Source organism: Semicossyphus pulcher, unplaced genomic scaffold (assembly GCF_022749685.1).
Source record: "Semicossyphus pulcher isolate SPU_LCO1_2020_fin unplaced genomic scaffold, fSemPul1.0.p SCAF_4, whole genome shotgun sequence".
NCBI lineage: Eukaryota > Metazoa > Chordata > Actinopteri > Labriformes > Labridae > Semicossyphus > Semicossyphus pulcher.
In genome coordinates, this window is record NW_027211715.1 from 32,936,431 (window position 1) to 32,951,501 (window position 15,071).

At 42.2% G+C, this 15,071-nt stretch overlaps 2 protein-coding genes across 3 annotated transcripts in view; one reads left to right on the forward strand and one right to left on the reverse strand.

Annotated features, from left to right (window-relative positions):
• The window catches only part of adcyap1r1b (adenylate cyclase activating polypeptide 1b (pituitary) receptor type I), a 32,664-nt gene extending 27,703 nt beyond the window's left edge, over nucleotides 1-4,961 (forward strand). Inside the window, exon 14 of one of the 2 annotated variants that reach the window (XM_069679412.1) lies at nucleotides 28-4,961. In XM_069679412.1, the coding sequence (XP_069535513.1) occupies nucleotides 28-456 (429 nt within the window). In that variant the 3' untranslated portion in view covers nucleotides 457-4,961. The remainder of the gene's footprint in view (nucleotides 1-27) is intronic. The other variant, XM_069679413.1, reaches the window with a different exon arrangement.
• Nucleotides 4,962-8,697: 3,736 nt separating this feature from the next.
• The window catches only part of ghrhrb (growth hormone releasing hormone receptor b), a 33,554-nt gene continuing 27,180 nt past the window's right edge, over nucleotides 8,698-15,071 (reverse strand). Inside the window, exons 5-13 of the mRNA XM_069679896.1 lie at nucleotides 14,447-14,544; nucleotides 13,158-13,290; nucleotides 12,469-12,622; nucleotides 12,308-12,368; nucleotides 11,009-11,078; nucleotides 10,501-10,592; nucleotides 10,279-10,408; nucleotides 10,062-10,103; nucleotides 8,698-8,892 (exon numbers count right to left, since the gene is read on the reverse strand). Of these exons, the coding sequence (XP_069535997.1) occupies nucleotides 8,698-8,892; nucleotides 10,062-10,103; nucleotides 10,279-10,408; nucleotides 10,501-10,592; nucleotides 11,009-11,078; nucleotides 12,308-12,368; nucleotides 12,469-12,622; nucleotides 13,158-13,290; nucleotides 14,447-14,544 (975 nt within the window). The remainder of the gene's footprint in view (nucleotides 8,893-10,061; nucleotides 10,104-10,278; nucleotides 10,409-10,500; nucleotides 10,593-11,008; nucleotides 11,079-12,307; nucleotides 12,369-12,468; nucleotides 12,623-13,157; nucleotides 13,291-14,446; nucleotides 14,545-15,071) is intronic.

A 15,071-nucleotide genomic window follows, 5' to 3' on the forward strand; every position in this document is an offset into this window, starting at 1 on the left:
AGGTCCATTAATAATGACCTTGTGAAGTATATCCCTCAAGGTGCAATCGGAGATCAAGAGGAAATGGCGCAGCTGGACGGTGAACAGATACTTTGCTGTGGACCTGAAGCACCGGCATCCTTCTCTGGCGAGCAGTGGGGTGAACGGGGGCACGCAGCTGTCCATCCTCAGCAAGAGCAGCTCGCAGATCCGCATGTCCAGCCTGCAGGCCGAGACCCCGGCCACCTGAGCGGCACCGCCGGGGACGCCGTGTCCGGCAAAGACGTCATCGACAACATCGCCGCCTCCGGACCTGACGCTGCCAAACCTGACGCTGCCAAACCTGCCATGCCCACCCTCGTCCCCATGACCAGCCTCAACAACCCCTTCCTAAACCCGTACCCAAACCCGTACCCAGACGAGACCGTGATGGAAACCCAACTCAACTCCACCGACCCAGAACAGCCTCTAGTCTGACCGCATCACCTCCGACCGAACCTGAGCTTCAGGTGCCAAATAATGAATCTTCTCGTGTCCCGACCTCTGACCTGGATCAGCTGCAACTCCAGAGAAACTTCATCCTCCTGTTCCTGCAGCCTTTCACCTTCAAAGTGCATGAGCAGGACTTCTAGTGTACGTCTAGTGTCTTGTTTGGCTGCAGAAGAATCCGGTTATCTTTGTATATATTGTGTTAGTGTTTGAAGTTGTCTGGTGCTACAGTATCTGCTGCTGTAAAGCACAGGGGGACCAGTTTACTACAGCAGCTCTGCAGTGTGTGCCCTCTCACAGTGATCATTCCAGTCTGTCTGAGGAAGTTTTGTCACAAGTTTCGCCCTCAAAATATATTTTAGAAAATAAATCTTGTTATTAAATTCCTCTTTAAATACAGACATCAAAGCTGCCACGCTATAAAACGTACGACAGACAACACAGGGCAATGTAAATACCTAAAACGGAGGAATTAAACAGCTGTGTGGCTCCAGAGAGGGTGACTTTAAATAACCCTTATGATGTCATAGTGATGTCATCAGGGTTATGTGAGTGTGAGTGTGGGTTCACAAACTTTTACCAGAAAGTCTGCGTCATTATTTAAGACAGTCAGGCATGGCAAAGATGTGTGTGAGGAGGATCTATCGAAAAGACGTTTGATGCATCATGGGAAATGTAGTGCCCAGTGTCATCAAATCTTTCGAGCGATATCATCAGGGTTATTTGAGCGTGGGTTTTGAAACTTTAAATGCGTCATAATTTGAGACGTGCAAGAGAGGGCTCTACGGAAAAGAAAGGGTGTGTTGCATTATGGGAAATGCAGTGTTTTTAGCTATAATTCACGATATCTCTGCTGCTTGATTCTGACCTGCCCTGATGTACAGAAAACATATTTAAAGACTGCCTCATCAGTGTTAAACAGCTCACCATTAAATCAGTGTTATCGAGGGGCAGCTGGAACATTATGGACCCCGCAGTGGCTGATTTCAGTACCCAGACTTACTAAACCTGCTGAGTGCTGAAGAAGACAACTCCAGTCTTAATGTACAACCAGTGGCTGTGTGTGAAAGCTCAGTATTTCCCCCCCTAATCTGGCACAATCCTTTGTTTTTGCTGTGTAAACTGTGACTGACAATATAATAAGTGTTGAAGACGGAGGAATGTCGAGGAGGAAAAGCAGTATTTATGAGAAGGACTTTTTCTACTGTATGTGAAATGCCAAAAAACATAGAAAAAAAAAAAACACACCAGGGTTGGATGATGACTCTGAGGGTCTTCTTCTGCTTCGGCACAGTGCTGAGGTTTGCCGACTACGACCACAAACACAAGCCTCTCTTTTAAATCTCAGCACTGCTAACAAGAAGAAGAAGAAGACGAAACCTTTGGAGGTCAGCGCGTCTGTAGTTTTAAAACAGCCGTTAGTACAGAAAATGTCAAACTCGTGGCTAAAGCATCATGAGTTCAACTGCTCGCATGAATTTGCAATTACTGTCCATGTGTTTAATTTCTTTACTTTCAGCGTCTATCAGGCTGCTGTGGAGGCGTCACGCTCTAACACTCTTCTGCAGCCTCCTGCAGGAAGTTTCAACATTGTACTGGTCCCAGTGAAGGTGTCAGAAAAATAACAACACCTCACTGTTTGTGGATAAAACTTCCTGATTTGTTTCAGAAAATTGAGCATTGTAAAAGTCTGTTTTAATTTGGATTAATGAGGGTTTTCTTTTCATACAAATCCCTCGTTTTCTGCAGTTACTCGCTCTGGTGGCGTTTCTCCTCCTGCTTTTAAACGAGCATGCGTAGAGGGATGTTTCCTTTGCAGAGGGATTTTGAACTCTGGGGTAATTCTCTCATTCCAAAGACGAATTTAAAAACTCCTCACTGATTTTTTTGCACGGCCGTTTTTTTTATGTTTGCAAAGGCTGAGTTAGCTTTGCAGCTGATGTCACTGCAGATTGTTCCTTTGGTCTGACTCTGAATCCCAACGTTCGACTCCACTTTGTGTCTCCAAAAGTGCCTTCAAGCACAAACAAGTATTCTGACATCTGTGAATCATTTCAAAGAAAACAGAGATTTGTCTTTTTAATTTAAAAAAACGAACCTGCAAAGTGAAGAAAAGGGTTGAACAAAGTGCTTTTATGATGCTTGAGACTAAATCAGTGTTTTAAACCCGGAGGCCTTCAAAGCTCTTTAACTCGTCTCTGCTGACGACGAGCAGAAAATACGACAGATTAGTGTTTTTCAATAAAGCAGTGTTACAGGAGTATGTCAATGTACAGAACACTTCACACGTGCACACAAGAATAAATATGTTTTTCTTAAGTTACCGACATGTTTATTACTCATAGCAGAGAAATGGAAAAATGATTGGACTCTTATCTGGAAACAACAGTTTTTATATGTAAAGTTTTCTGCTGCAGGCGTCCAATGGGCTGCAATTGTATTAAATATAAATGAATTTGTCATTTCTGCACGGACAGAATAATTTGGTTTAACCAGAAGTGTCAATTCTGAATTATTTATTCTGAAACACTTTAATAATTACGACGCAGGAAAGTAAATCTGCTCAGTTCAGTGTTAAAAGTTATTTTTACTTGTTTCACGTCACACAATAAACACGGTTTTGGTCATTTGCAGGTTAAAAGACGTCGGAGTCACAGACACAGTGTTATTAATTTAGAATAAATAAAGGGCAAAATAAATGAAATATAGCTTCATGTGTTCCCCCAGCTGGAAATGTTTTGTTCTGAGAACGTTACGTGTGATGTTCTGGTAATGTTTCGAGCAGGAAGGTTTTATTTGGTTCCCAGAATGTTCCTTTTAATAGCAGGAGAACGTTCTCTGAAAACATCTTCAGAACGTTGCAGTGAGAATGTTCAAATGACATTTCAGTAACGTTTTATAAATCACGTTCTGACAGTTCAGGCCGAACTAACATCCTGAAAAGATCCTGACCACGCCGTGACACTAAGAGCATTTTCATTGTTTAAAAAACGGTGCTTATAAATTAAATTATATTTGATTGAGTTTAATTGAAACTAAAAGGTCTTTCTGACTCGCCAAAAACATCTTCATGGAATTGCGGATGATTAAATGTCCCCCTTCTTTCGGTAAAAATTCCCAAAGGGCAAACAAGATGAAACCTCAGTGTGTACTGAGCTCTGAAGCTCAGTTAAAACAGGGCTAACTCTGGTTTCCCTATGTGAGAAACCTACAAGGTTACAGTTTGTCCGTATTTACTTTAGAAAACCCGACATCTTTTCACCTGCACATGACCGAGCTCCTTCCTCCTGGTAGTCCGGAGCGCGTGAGGGCAAAGAGAGAAAGAAGGGCTGACCGGAAACTGTAAAGTCCTGCTGCTCTGCTCGGTTCGAGTGGAGTGCAGATCCAACAGCAGCCATAAGGGGGCCCTGTTTCATCTCATGATGTTGGGGAAAGGGCTGGACAATCACCACCTCCTGCTCTGGTTCAGTTGAATGTTCATGACAGACATTAAGACAATCCCGCCTGTTTCCTTTGTGTATTTATAATGATCTCCTTCAGTGTTGGTGTGGGAGTTGGAGCCTTATATTGCCAGTACTCTGTTGATGTCAGACAAAGATGTTGCTATTATTATAAGACTAAATATTCATTTGAACCTGTTGTTTTCAAACTATGAAGTAGTTAGTGGAAGTGTTTGAAAGGTGTGTAGCAAACCTCTGTGATAAATAAACTGCAGTTTAAATGTGCCAGACAGAAACAAGCTGCCATGTCGTTCTCTGTGGTTCAAAGTGAAACGCTGTCTGTTCAAACTTTGCGCTGTGACTCTTCTCTTATTTTACTTCATTTTTAAATAGTGATCGTGTTTGCTGAAGTATAACGCCTCCTGTGATGCCTCTGTACTCTCTGATAGGCTGATGCATGCGTCCTTTTAAACCGTTCTCATCTCATTGACCAGCAGGTGTTACACGCGGAGGGTCGAGCTTTCAGGGACATGAAGGGGAATCTGAGCTGCTTCCTTGTGTTCGATCTTTTGCTGTGAGCCGATTAATAAGCTAGAAGCAGGATATTGGGTTTCAACTGTAAAGAAATTGTAGCTCCAGTCCCGTCAGGACCCGCCGAACACTTTTCCTTTGAATGTTTATCTTTGTCAGACATGAGGGAAAGTAAAGTGCCATAAAAACTGCTGTTGTCTTCTGTTCTTATTGATTTTTCCTGCAAAGCATGACGAGAAAATGTTTCTTTTAAGCTCTTTGATGGTGGTTATCTTAATTGTACATTCTGCCTGTTTGAATCAGTTAGAGGTAGAATAGATCAACAGGGCTCAGCAGTTTGTGCTGATGGCTGAATGTAAAACTTAAAGCACTCTGCTGTGAGCTCGCTTCTGTCTCCTCTTTTCTTTCCATCTCTTTCTCTGCACAGTGCACCGTTTTATCTTGTTTCGTGTGCACATTAGAAGGGTTTTTTTGTACATTATGGAAGTATCAACAATAAATGTTTTTAACTTGTTGGCTCAATGGTTTTGTGTGTGGTCAATATTCAGAAGTCAAAGGAAAAAGCTGGTGTGCTCTGTAAGCAAATCAGACGAAAAGGACCAAAACCAACGAAGAGAAATCTCACAGTCTGACTTCCCTGTCTGCCGCTCCAAATGTGTTACTTCTCTTTTTAACATCAAAATATAAATAAAATAAAATAATGAATCTAGTTTCACTTTTAAAAAAGGCTAACCCTCCCTTAATGTTGGGCGCTGTGCGTTTAAGCAAATGCTATTCAAACAGGCTCAAACAGGGCAGTTTTTGGGGACTATTTTCTACGGTGGCTCTGAGAGCTTAATGCTCAGCAACTTAAAGAACATGCAAATACACAAAACACAAGCAACTTTAGAAAACATCATCAATTTGACAACACGTGCAGAATTTAGAAAATGTGCAGCAAATACTCTGGATGACTGGCACATTTACCGTTTTGGTCTTTTCATATGTTTGATTATTGTTGACAACCACCGGCCTCATCCTTTCATGTTCACCCCCAGCCCAAATAAGGAAACACCAAGTGAGAAACTTTGATTCATGTAGTAAACTGGAACCTGAAAGGGAAACATCCACGTCACTCTTTCACAGAAACCACAGCGTAAATGGATCAAATCTCTGAAAGAAAAATCCAGACACAACATGAAAAGCTTTCTGCCAAATGATCACATCAAAACATGCTCGATAAAATCATCTCTCAGCTCCTCTCGGCACATCAGATCAAAGCCTCGTTTGTGTCATTTAAAGAACACAAAGCACATTATTCCTGCACAGCAAAAAATCTAATACAAAGTGAAGCTGAACAAGTTTGTTACACAGACTTTGAATGCAAATCTACTGAAGGTTCAGAGACACACGGAGTTATACTGTGTGATGAAGGCACTGTAGAGGTCAGCATGTGATACATGTAATCATGTCTTTACAAACCTTTGTACACATGTCTGTACAGTGTACTGCTTCATGCCTACTCGGTCAAAACACAGGAAAAAAGCATTAGCGTTAGCATAGCAATCATTAGCTTAGCATCCTTAAACGTTTGCTAACAACAGGGACAAATACAGCATCATTTCTCTGTATGTTTCAGCATATAAGAATAAAACTAACTTACAGGTACGATATTAAAAAATCTATAAATATCTATCATGTTTTATTTTACAATAATGAGGTCATTTTAATGTTTTATAATCTGTTTAAGGGACTAAAATACATGTAAACTCCAGATCAAGTTACATTCACACAAAGACAAACAGACAAATAAAAAACGTTTACAGTCTAGTGCTCCAGATGTGCGCGTGTGCACTGTGCAACATGTTGCATGCAGAGACACATGGGCACTTTAGATTCAACTAAGAAAGTTTCACGTCTATAAGAATGTTAAGTTGTTCTGCCCGACATTCAACAGACAGTGAGTCAGTAACAGCGAGATAACAAGACAAGGCCAAACTCTAACGGGTGGCACGTATTCAGAACATAAAAAGAAACGTACACACGTTTTTAAAATGGAGGAGCAGGAAGTGCTTTAGTTGTGAATTGAAGTTAAAGATTTTTCCATCTCAGAATATCATGAGGATGTTCTGTGAACAGCACGTTCTTTCTGTGCCTGTTGTGCTAATGGAAACCCTGATACAGAAACCCCAGCAGTTCAACAAACACAGTGACCCTGACAAGGCGAGGAGTTAAGCGTCACGCTCCGTAGGCCGACTCACCGTTTCTATGAGAGTGTTTAAAGTGATAATCTCGAAGATCTCAGTTTCGTTCTCTTTGGCAGCACCTATGGCGATAAACGGTAATCGGGGGAGCACGCTTCCCAGATATTGAGACAACATGTGTGACGTCCACGGTTGGCTCCGGTTGTAACTCTTGATTTTCCTGGCTGAGGGTCGCTTTCCCCTTTAGACAGTTTGCCTTCATCTGAGCGTCGAGTTTGTTTATTTTTCTTTGGAGAGAGCGGAAAAGCAGCCACTTAGCTCCGCCTACCCTCTCTGGCAGACCAACCACTGCTGGCTGATGGAAAACACATCACTAACTGGGCGCCGCTTGTGATTTTTTCTGCGAAAGTCGCCACAGACATCCATCAGTAGGCTCAAACACCAGACACCCAGTCTGTAATACTGCAAATGCAAAGGCTTTCATCAGTGGGCCATAGGCTGAATCACCATTGTGTTACCTCATTCGGCGACAGATAGAGATAATGTTCCTGTATTGTGTGGAGAGCAACGATGTGTCCCAAACAGCACACCACACACTAGTAAACAAACATGGCGGACGATGGGCAGGAAGAATAGGTGATGATGTCCTCGGGGTTCCCCCCACACTACGGATTTGAAATCGGTGCGGCCACAACGTTCTTCCGAGCAGACTGGGGGAAGTAAAATCCCTCTTAACATCCCTCACAGCACAGGAACATCTGGAGAGATCGTCTTTAGAACCGTCAAACAATCCAGAGTTTGCTTATTTTCGTCTGAAGGGGGGAATCGGGCCTAAAGTCAGCTTGATTATCTTTATCGCACGTTACATAAAGAAGGGTTAAACCATTCACAGACATGGTATACTGAGAGAGGGTCACATTTTAGAAACGTAGAGCAAAACAGGATATCAGATAAATATATAAAGAACCCAGACTAAAAGCAAAACACACCTGCAGCTGCAAAATGCAGGAAGGAAACAGACTGTGTAAGTTAAGGCTTGTAATACCACTGCTGCATCATTAGTGCACGAGTATATCCGACTATATTTACATGTCTATTAAACTGATGTTTTCAGCTGCAATCCTGGCGTTGTCTAACGGACTTGAGACGAATAAAAAATATAAAACAAGATCATAAATCAACGCGGTAAGCAGGCTAACTTTCATATATTAAACGCACAACAAGGTCTAGTGCTACGATCAGCCTCTGCTCTGTCATTCCCTCCGACGAGAGTCGACATCTCTTGAACAAAAATGTTTCTCTCCTAAGAGACCCGATCGTTGCACCGAGCTCCAGTGCCAAGACAAGTGTTGGTCCAAAGGCGGAGCTTTGATACTCGTCTTATCTGTTCTATTGAATATAACCTCCTCTGGTACCTTCTCAAGTACAGGTGTCAGGTCACTCCACACCGGAGACAGAGAGAAAGTCTTCACTAAGTAACAGCTCTCCTGCACCTCCTGAGGTCAACGACGTCTGTTGTGTTGACACAAGATGGAGAGAAAATAATTTTGTCGATGCCTGTTTTCTCGTATTAAAGGCTAAGCATGTGAGCATATGAAGTGAAACACAAACACAACATTTTACCACAAAACAAAGCGGGTTAGATTGGAGCCAGAAGCTCTTAGTGGAGCTTTGACAGAAAAATATGATTATTTTTATATCTGCAGGAAAATGATTTGAAGCCACATTCATGGTGTACTTGTTGTGATTCGAGTGCTTCTGTAAAAGAAGGGAGATGTAATCTAATGTTTGTGGGCCCAGAGCTAAATCTTTCCTGTGTGAGAAGCCTTGACCTCTCTGACAAAAGGTGAAAAATAATACATATCTTGGGGACAAGTTGAAGGGAAAAGATGTTTGGGTTGTTTTGAATAAAAAAGGTTCACTCTGGTACATCTGGCAGCCCAAATCGTAGCGTACAAAGTTAGGAGGTACCTTAAACATTCAACAATCAGGCTCTGTGGTTTGGTCACTTGTTCATGACGCCGTCCAAGCACCAAGCAGGTGTTGTGATGAAGACCAGTGTGCTGGCGTGCTCCTCACACAGTGGACACGCTGTTGGGTGTGAGCGTGTGCGTCTCCGACGTCGGCTGCTCTTTGGGGCTCGATTTGTCCAGGACGGAGATCTGAGTGACCGTGCTGCTTTCAGTGAACAACGTGCGCCGCCGTTTACTGTAGCTCAGGTAGCTCTGAGTCTGCCACTTCCAGATCCTCTTCTTCAGTTCAGCCTGCACCTGAGAGCACGAGGACACACACACACACACACGCACACACACGCACACACACACACACACACACATGCACACACAACAACTTCTTCAGAGGTCAAATGGAATTGTGTTCTTGTCTGAAAGGTACATCTTAGGTCTGCCCGGCTTATTGCCTTCATGCCTGCTTTAAGAAACAACTTTCTGATAATTTACCGAAACGAACCCTTGAGTTTAAGCATTTCTCACCTCTCAGAAAGCCCCTGAATATTTTAATATGTTGAGGTAAAAGAAGAACACCCAGAGTCCAGTCAGATCTCTTCTTTTTTAGTTTTTCAGCTGTTTCATTTAACACGACAGGATGTTGTTAACTTTACAAAACAAGTCTCATAATGGGCCCTCGGTGCTCTTTGTTAAGGAGGTTTTTCTGCAGAGGTCTCTTCTTCTGAACAAAGCACTTACACTACCATAGCAACATTAAATATATCAATCTAGACTAGTGAAATGAATAGCGTGAAAATGACAGCGTTCTATATCTGGGTACATTTGACCAGCTGGTGGTTATAGGTATTTTTTAACAATAGGGGGCGCTACCGAGCACACTTTTAGGAAAAGTCACAGTTACCTACAATCAAAAGACAGCTGCGGGTAAATTGTTACCGTTGGCGCTTGTAGTGTTAAAATCAGTGTCAGCAAGTTGGGCTAAAGTTGAGCTAAAGCTCAGCTAAAGTTGAGCTAAAGTTGAGTAGGACAGTTACATGACTTGAAACACTTGAGAAGTGGTAGGCTGGAATTTTTAATAGCAAAATAATGGAAGGAGAGGTTATTGATTCCTCAGCATTTCATCCAGGTGTGCATCTCTGATCTGCCAATCAACCTGCACACCTGCAGCCCATCTACTCATCAAGCTGCTCCAGCATTTAAACCCTGCTCTACACACTTCATCTGGCTGACATGGTTCTAATGCTGCAGCCCAGCTTTCATCTTTTTGTTCTCACGTTTGCATGAATTCTGTTCGAAGTCTGAAAGCTTAAAACAACGTGTGGTTGACTTGGTACAACATTCAAAACCACGTATAGCCCTTAAACTTGAACCAAATATGAACTAAAAATGAAAATGATTGAATATACAATAATTATTTAAGATGATTAATACTTATTAAATCATTTACCATATAATATCGAGCTTTTACTCACCTCACCGTTCAGGAAACAGTAGAGCAGGGCCACAACGAATCCCTTCAGAGCAGAAAAACATCCAAACTGTTAAACTTTAAATATTAAAACGTATCGTGAGCAAACTGTGACACTGGGTCACTGTGCTTCCATGAAATATATGGATATTATATAATGACACGGTTTGGATTACAAGAGCTGTTATCACAGTTCTCTAATTCATGTGTAGTTGTTTCACCTGAAAGGATCCCAGACCGAGCTCGATGAAGATGCGAGCCTCTGCTCCGGTGTTCTCTGGCAGGAAGGCAAACACCATGTAGTGCATCCCGAACAGAGGGATGAGGAGCAGGGTGGATTTGGCCAGCCTCCTGCACACAGTGTGAAAAATAAGACCCATGAAGGCTGCACAAAGTCTGCAGGTGTTTTTTGCATCGTGTGGAGATGTTCGCTCTCTCCTCACTTGAAGTGACTGGTGTCGTTGCCACCGACTCCCGGAGATCTCAGCTTCTGGACCAGAATGCGGATCACATTGATGAAGATGATGAAGTTCACCTACAAGAAACAAGAATGTGAAAGATCCACCGAAGTATGTGTGCTTAAACTGCTGCCATTTTTACTGGCACGCCTGCTGTTGTATTGTTACATTAAACTGGCAGAGACGAGGACTTTGTTATAAGGGGTTTGGTGAGAAAGGGGTGAGGTGGTTTAAGTTGTACAGGAGCAGAAAGCCTGTATCCACCTCTCACTACAAACAACAGAATCACGCAGCGGGGAAAAGAGGAAGCTCACTGATTAGCTGTTGGTGTAAACTGCCAGAAACAACACGTCGTTTCCCGTCTGCCAGGCAGGAAATGAACCAACTTTCCTTTCCTTGTTGTTGTTGCCTCTAATGTAAAGAACATTCTGATCCAAGATTGAGGACTCGTATAATCCCTCAATATCTCCGCGTGTAAGCGCTCTGTACTCACCAGCAGTGATGCGGTTATTGGACCTTTTATGATCCACCAGATGAAGGCCATATCTGTGTCATCCCAGCACCTGAGACACACAGCAGCCATTACTGAGATAAATAAGGCGCTCACAGAAGTACAATATTGTACATCTCATCATAACACAACACGAATCACTGTCTCAGTGTTGGAGATAATAACGTCAGTCCTCACGGGGAAGTCATCCGTCCCTTCTGAGTGTTCTGTTAAACCACATGTGCGTCATCAAACACTAAACAACCATCACTCATCATGCAATCACTGTGAGGTATGAACAATAATAACACAATGCTAATATATCATTTAATTATTTTTTACATAAATTAGTGAGTTTTTTTATTGTGAAACAAGTGAATGTTAGAAATTATGAATGTTATGGAAATATTATTAATAATATTTGTCTTTAAAATATGCACCTTCTAATTGATTGCTTTCAGGCCACAGCCACTAGCCTGTTAGCTTAGCTTAACAACATAGAATTAAAACATGGAGGAACAGCAACCTGGCTCGCAATAATCTCAAAGATTTTAATGTAAATAAATGCTAAGTCTCTATCTATCGCCAAATGAAGTAACACAATGGTGATTGAGCCTACTGATGGGTGTCTGTGGTGACTTTGGTGTAAAAAATCACAAGCGGCGCCCAGTTAGTGACGCGTTTTCCATCAGCCAGCAGTGGTTGGTCCGCCTCTCTGCAAGTGTTGCGAGTAAACAGTAATCTACTATGGCTGAACAAACAAAGAAAAGATGGATGACTACAGATACAACTTTGCATTAGTTTTTAATTACAGCTGAGCTCGACATCCTGACATTTTATTATGCATCGTTTATTTTACTCATATTTGTTCTTTTATTTGATGTTGTGTTTTAAGCAGCACTTTGGTCGACCGGGGTTGTTTTAAATGTGCAACATAAATAAACTTTGACTTGACTGGAGGTGACGGAAAAAGTACCATTGTGGCTCTGCACAGCATGACCCAGCATGCCCTCCCCAAAACCCATTATAATAATAATAATATAAAAAACCTTATTAGACTGGATTTCATCTATTTTACATAACGTGCCCCTCAATAAACACTGATGTTGTTTTGATCCAACATGTGAAAGCAAAGCAATGCAGCACAAAGGAAACATTTTCTTTTCTTTTTTATCTATTCTCTGTGCAGAAACACACCCCGAGTAAATATATTTTAAAGCCCCAAAGAAGGCATCTTGTTCTTAGTTCAAAGCTTCCTCATGTTTATGCAACATTTTCTGATATAAAACTGCATCAGCTCACCCGGTGTTATCGTAGAAGTTCCGAGTGAGGATCCACACCGTTATGATTGTTGTTGGGACACCTGAGAGACGACCATAAGTAAAGAGTTTAAGCAGGGCTCTAACAAGAGACAGAAAGAAGAAGGAAGTAAGCAGAGACATGTGATTGTGGGGGGGACCTACCCCAGCCGATGAGTATGTACCACCAGAAGTATTTCTTCTGGAAGACGAAGGTGAGAGCGAGCAGCGTCTGCAGGTACATGCCCTCCACCAGCAGCCAGAAGTAGTTAGCCAGGATGCTAAACTGGAAGAAGGCCACGGCTGATTTACACGACGTCTATGGGACAAAGAAGCCGCGAGAAAGACACGAGCATCAGCTGAGTCTGTGGAGGAATTTACCTGAGGTGGTGGTAAGGGTAAAGGCCTCCTCTATATGGGTCACAAGGACGTTTTAATGATACGTTTGAGGGCAAAGAAGAAGAAAAAGAAGGAAAGATTTCTGCTATCATAGTTGTCTTTTTTAACGGCTGTACAGATGGGCAGGAAATAGGCCCTTTTCCTCCACGCACAGTGCTGATAGTGCTCCCTCGTAACCACACGAGAGGGACACTTATCTTCACAGCATGCAGCCTCAACAGCAAAAAAACAGGAAGACAAACACTCATCTTTAATCCTCTCACATGCTCCGCTCTGTCTCTCCAAGCATTCCCATCCCTCCCCTCTCCGCTCTCTACGATAATATGCTCTTCTGGATTTGTGATGTTCATGTCCAGGAAACTAAATGCAGGCTGCTTTGGTTTAGCTGAAGGTATGCATCCTTCACTGGTGAATACAGACACACTAATGCAGCTGTCGTGGGGTTTGGTACTCACGGTAGACATGAAACAGTGATCGAGGTTTTCATCAGAAAACAAAACGCCATCTTTAATGAAGACGGCGCTCGCTCTCAGGATGAAGGAGAAGAACAGGTTGATGTGGATGTAATTCCTCGTGCAGTGAAACTTCCTGTACAGGAGAGAAAACATTTCAAGCTTGAACAGAGAGTGGGAACCTAAGTTTAGTTTAGTCCAAAGTATGCCACAAAATATGTAACTGTCATGCTGTTTTAAACTAGTGAAAAGAACCACTGGTTATGGTGTGGTTAGGTTGAGGCACCAAGCGACTCGGTTAGGAATGTGCTTTATCAAGGCGAGGGGCAGTTTGTCTTCATACATGTAATAATGATAATAAATCATAAATGTACAGTTTGCGGTGGATCTCGGGCATGCTTAAAAAATCATCTTTGACTTAGTCACTGGGACATGTTGGAATCAGGAACCAGAGATGTGGACTTGAGACTTGGTGACTTGGACTTGAGTCGACTCGAGTCACTGTTTTGATGACCTGCGACTTGACTTGACAAAAAATAAATGACTTGAGTCTTGACTTGGACTTGAAGCATGATGACTCGGATGACTTGAGTGTGTTCCTAAGTTTGAATGTTAGCTGTTAAATATAAAATGATACAATTCAAAGTTTAACTATCAAGTATGTACGCAGCGCAAACTGGGAGTCATGATTGGACGACTCAAAAAGCTCCACATTATGTGATTGTCATGATTGGCTGTCAGTCAAACTCCTCGCTATGGCAACACGCAACATGAAAGCCCCCAAAGAGAAGCCTCATCAGTCGTACTTGTAGCTACTCAACACGCTCTCAGAGCAGACCATCATCATGGCTGCGTCTGTGCCAACACAGATACAATTCACTGTCATACTTTTTGAGCAGGTTAAATAAATTGGCCAATAATATCATTATTAGACGAGCTGCTAACACCTTGTGTTTTCTCTTTATAAAGACCGGATACTACAGGTAAGAGTGCTGGATCTGGGGTTGAAAAAAAGTGACTTGACTCGGGACTTGACTTGACTTGCCCAAGAAAAAATGACTTGAGACTTGCTTCAGACTTGAAGAAGATGACTTGATCACAACACTGTCAGGAACGCATCCACCTCTGCTCGTCGCTCTATAATAACACCTGACTTCCTTCTTTGCACCTGTTATAAATACTACAACCACTAGAGGGCACTGTCCCTTGAATGCAAACATACAGTATGTTGTATGTTGAATCTACAGTTGCTGTGGTTGTCTTTAGCAGTACCTTCTCTAAATTATTGTTACCTGAACACAGTGAAGACAAAAATAGCCGATATCAGAGCGATGAGGGAGGTAGCGTAGCCGGCGGTGTACACCTGTTTGAAGTTGGAGAAGTACGTTGTCTGAAATGGAAAAATAGACAACATAGAACAAAGGAAATGTTAGCATTACACATTAACTGAAGAATAATTTCACTTTCATATTGTGCTACATTCCAGCTAATGTAAATGTGGCAGGACTTAAATACACGCAACCACATTTTCCCCCAAACATCACACGTACAGAGCGATGCTTTCACTCTCATGTTGTGCTGTATTCCCTACATGGTGATGTCTGCTCAGCGTAACAAAACACAATTCTTCTCGGCCTGAGTGTATTTTATATCGTGCAGTTTGTGGCCTTACTTTCAGGTAGCTAAGTTAGCATTGTTGCTTGGTAGCACAGACACAAGTCTCATGCACTCCTTGGATATATAGATATAATTTTCCCTAACATACCATGCAGTAAATCTGAAATGCTTCCAAACAATGCACGATGATCCCTTTCAAGTGACAAGCTTTTAAACTTCTCCAAAGATTTAAGAGTTAAAATTAATGTCACTCTTTCACTCTGGACTGCAGCCACAACATGTAGAATATTTATGCACAGC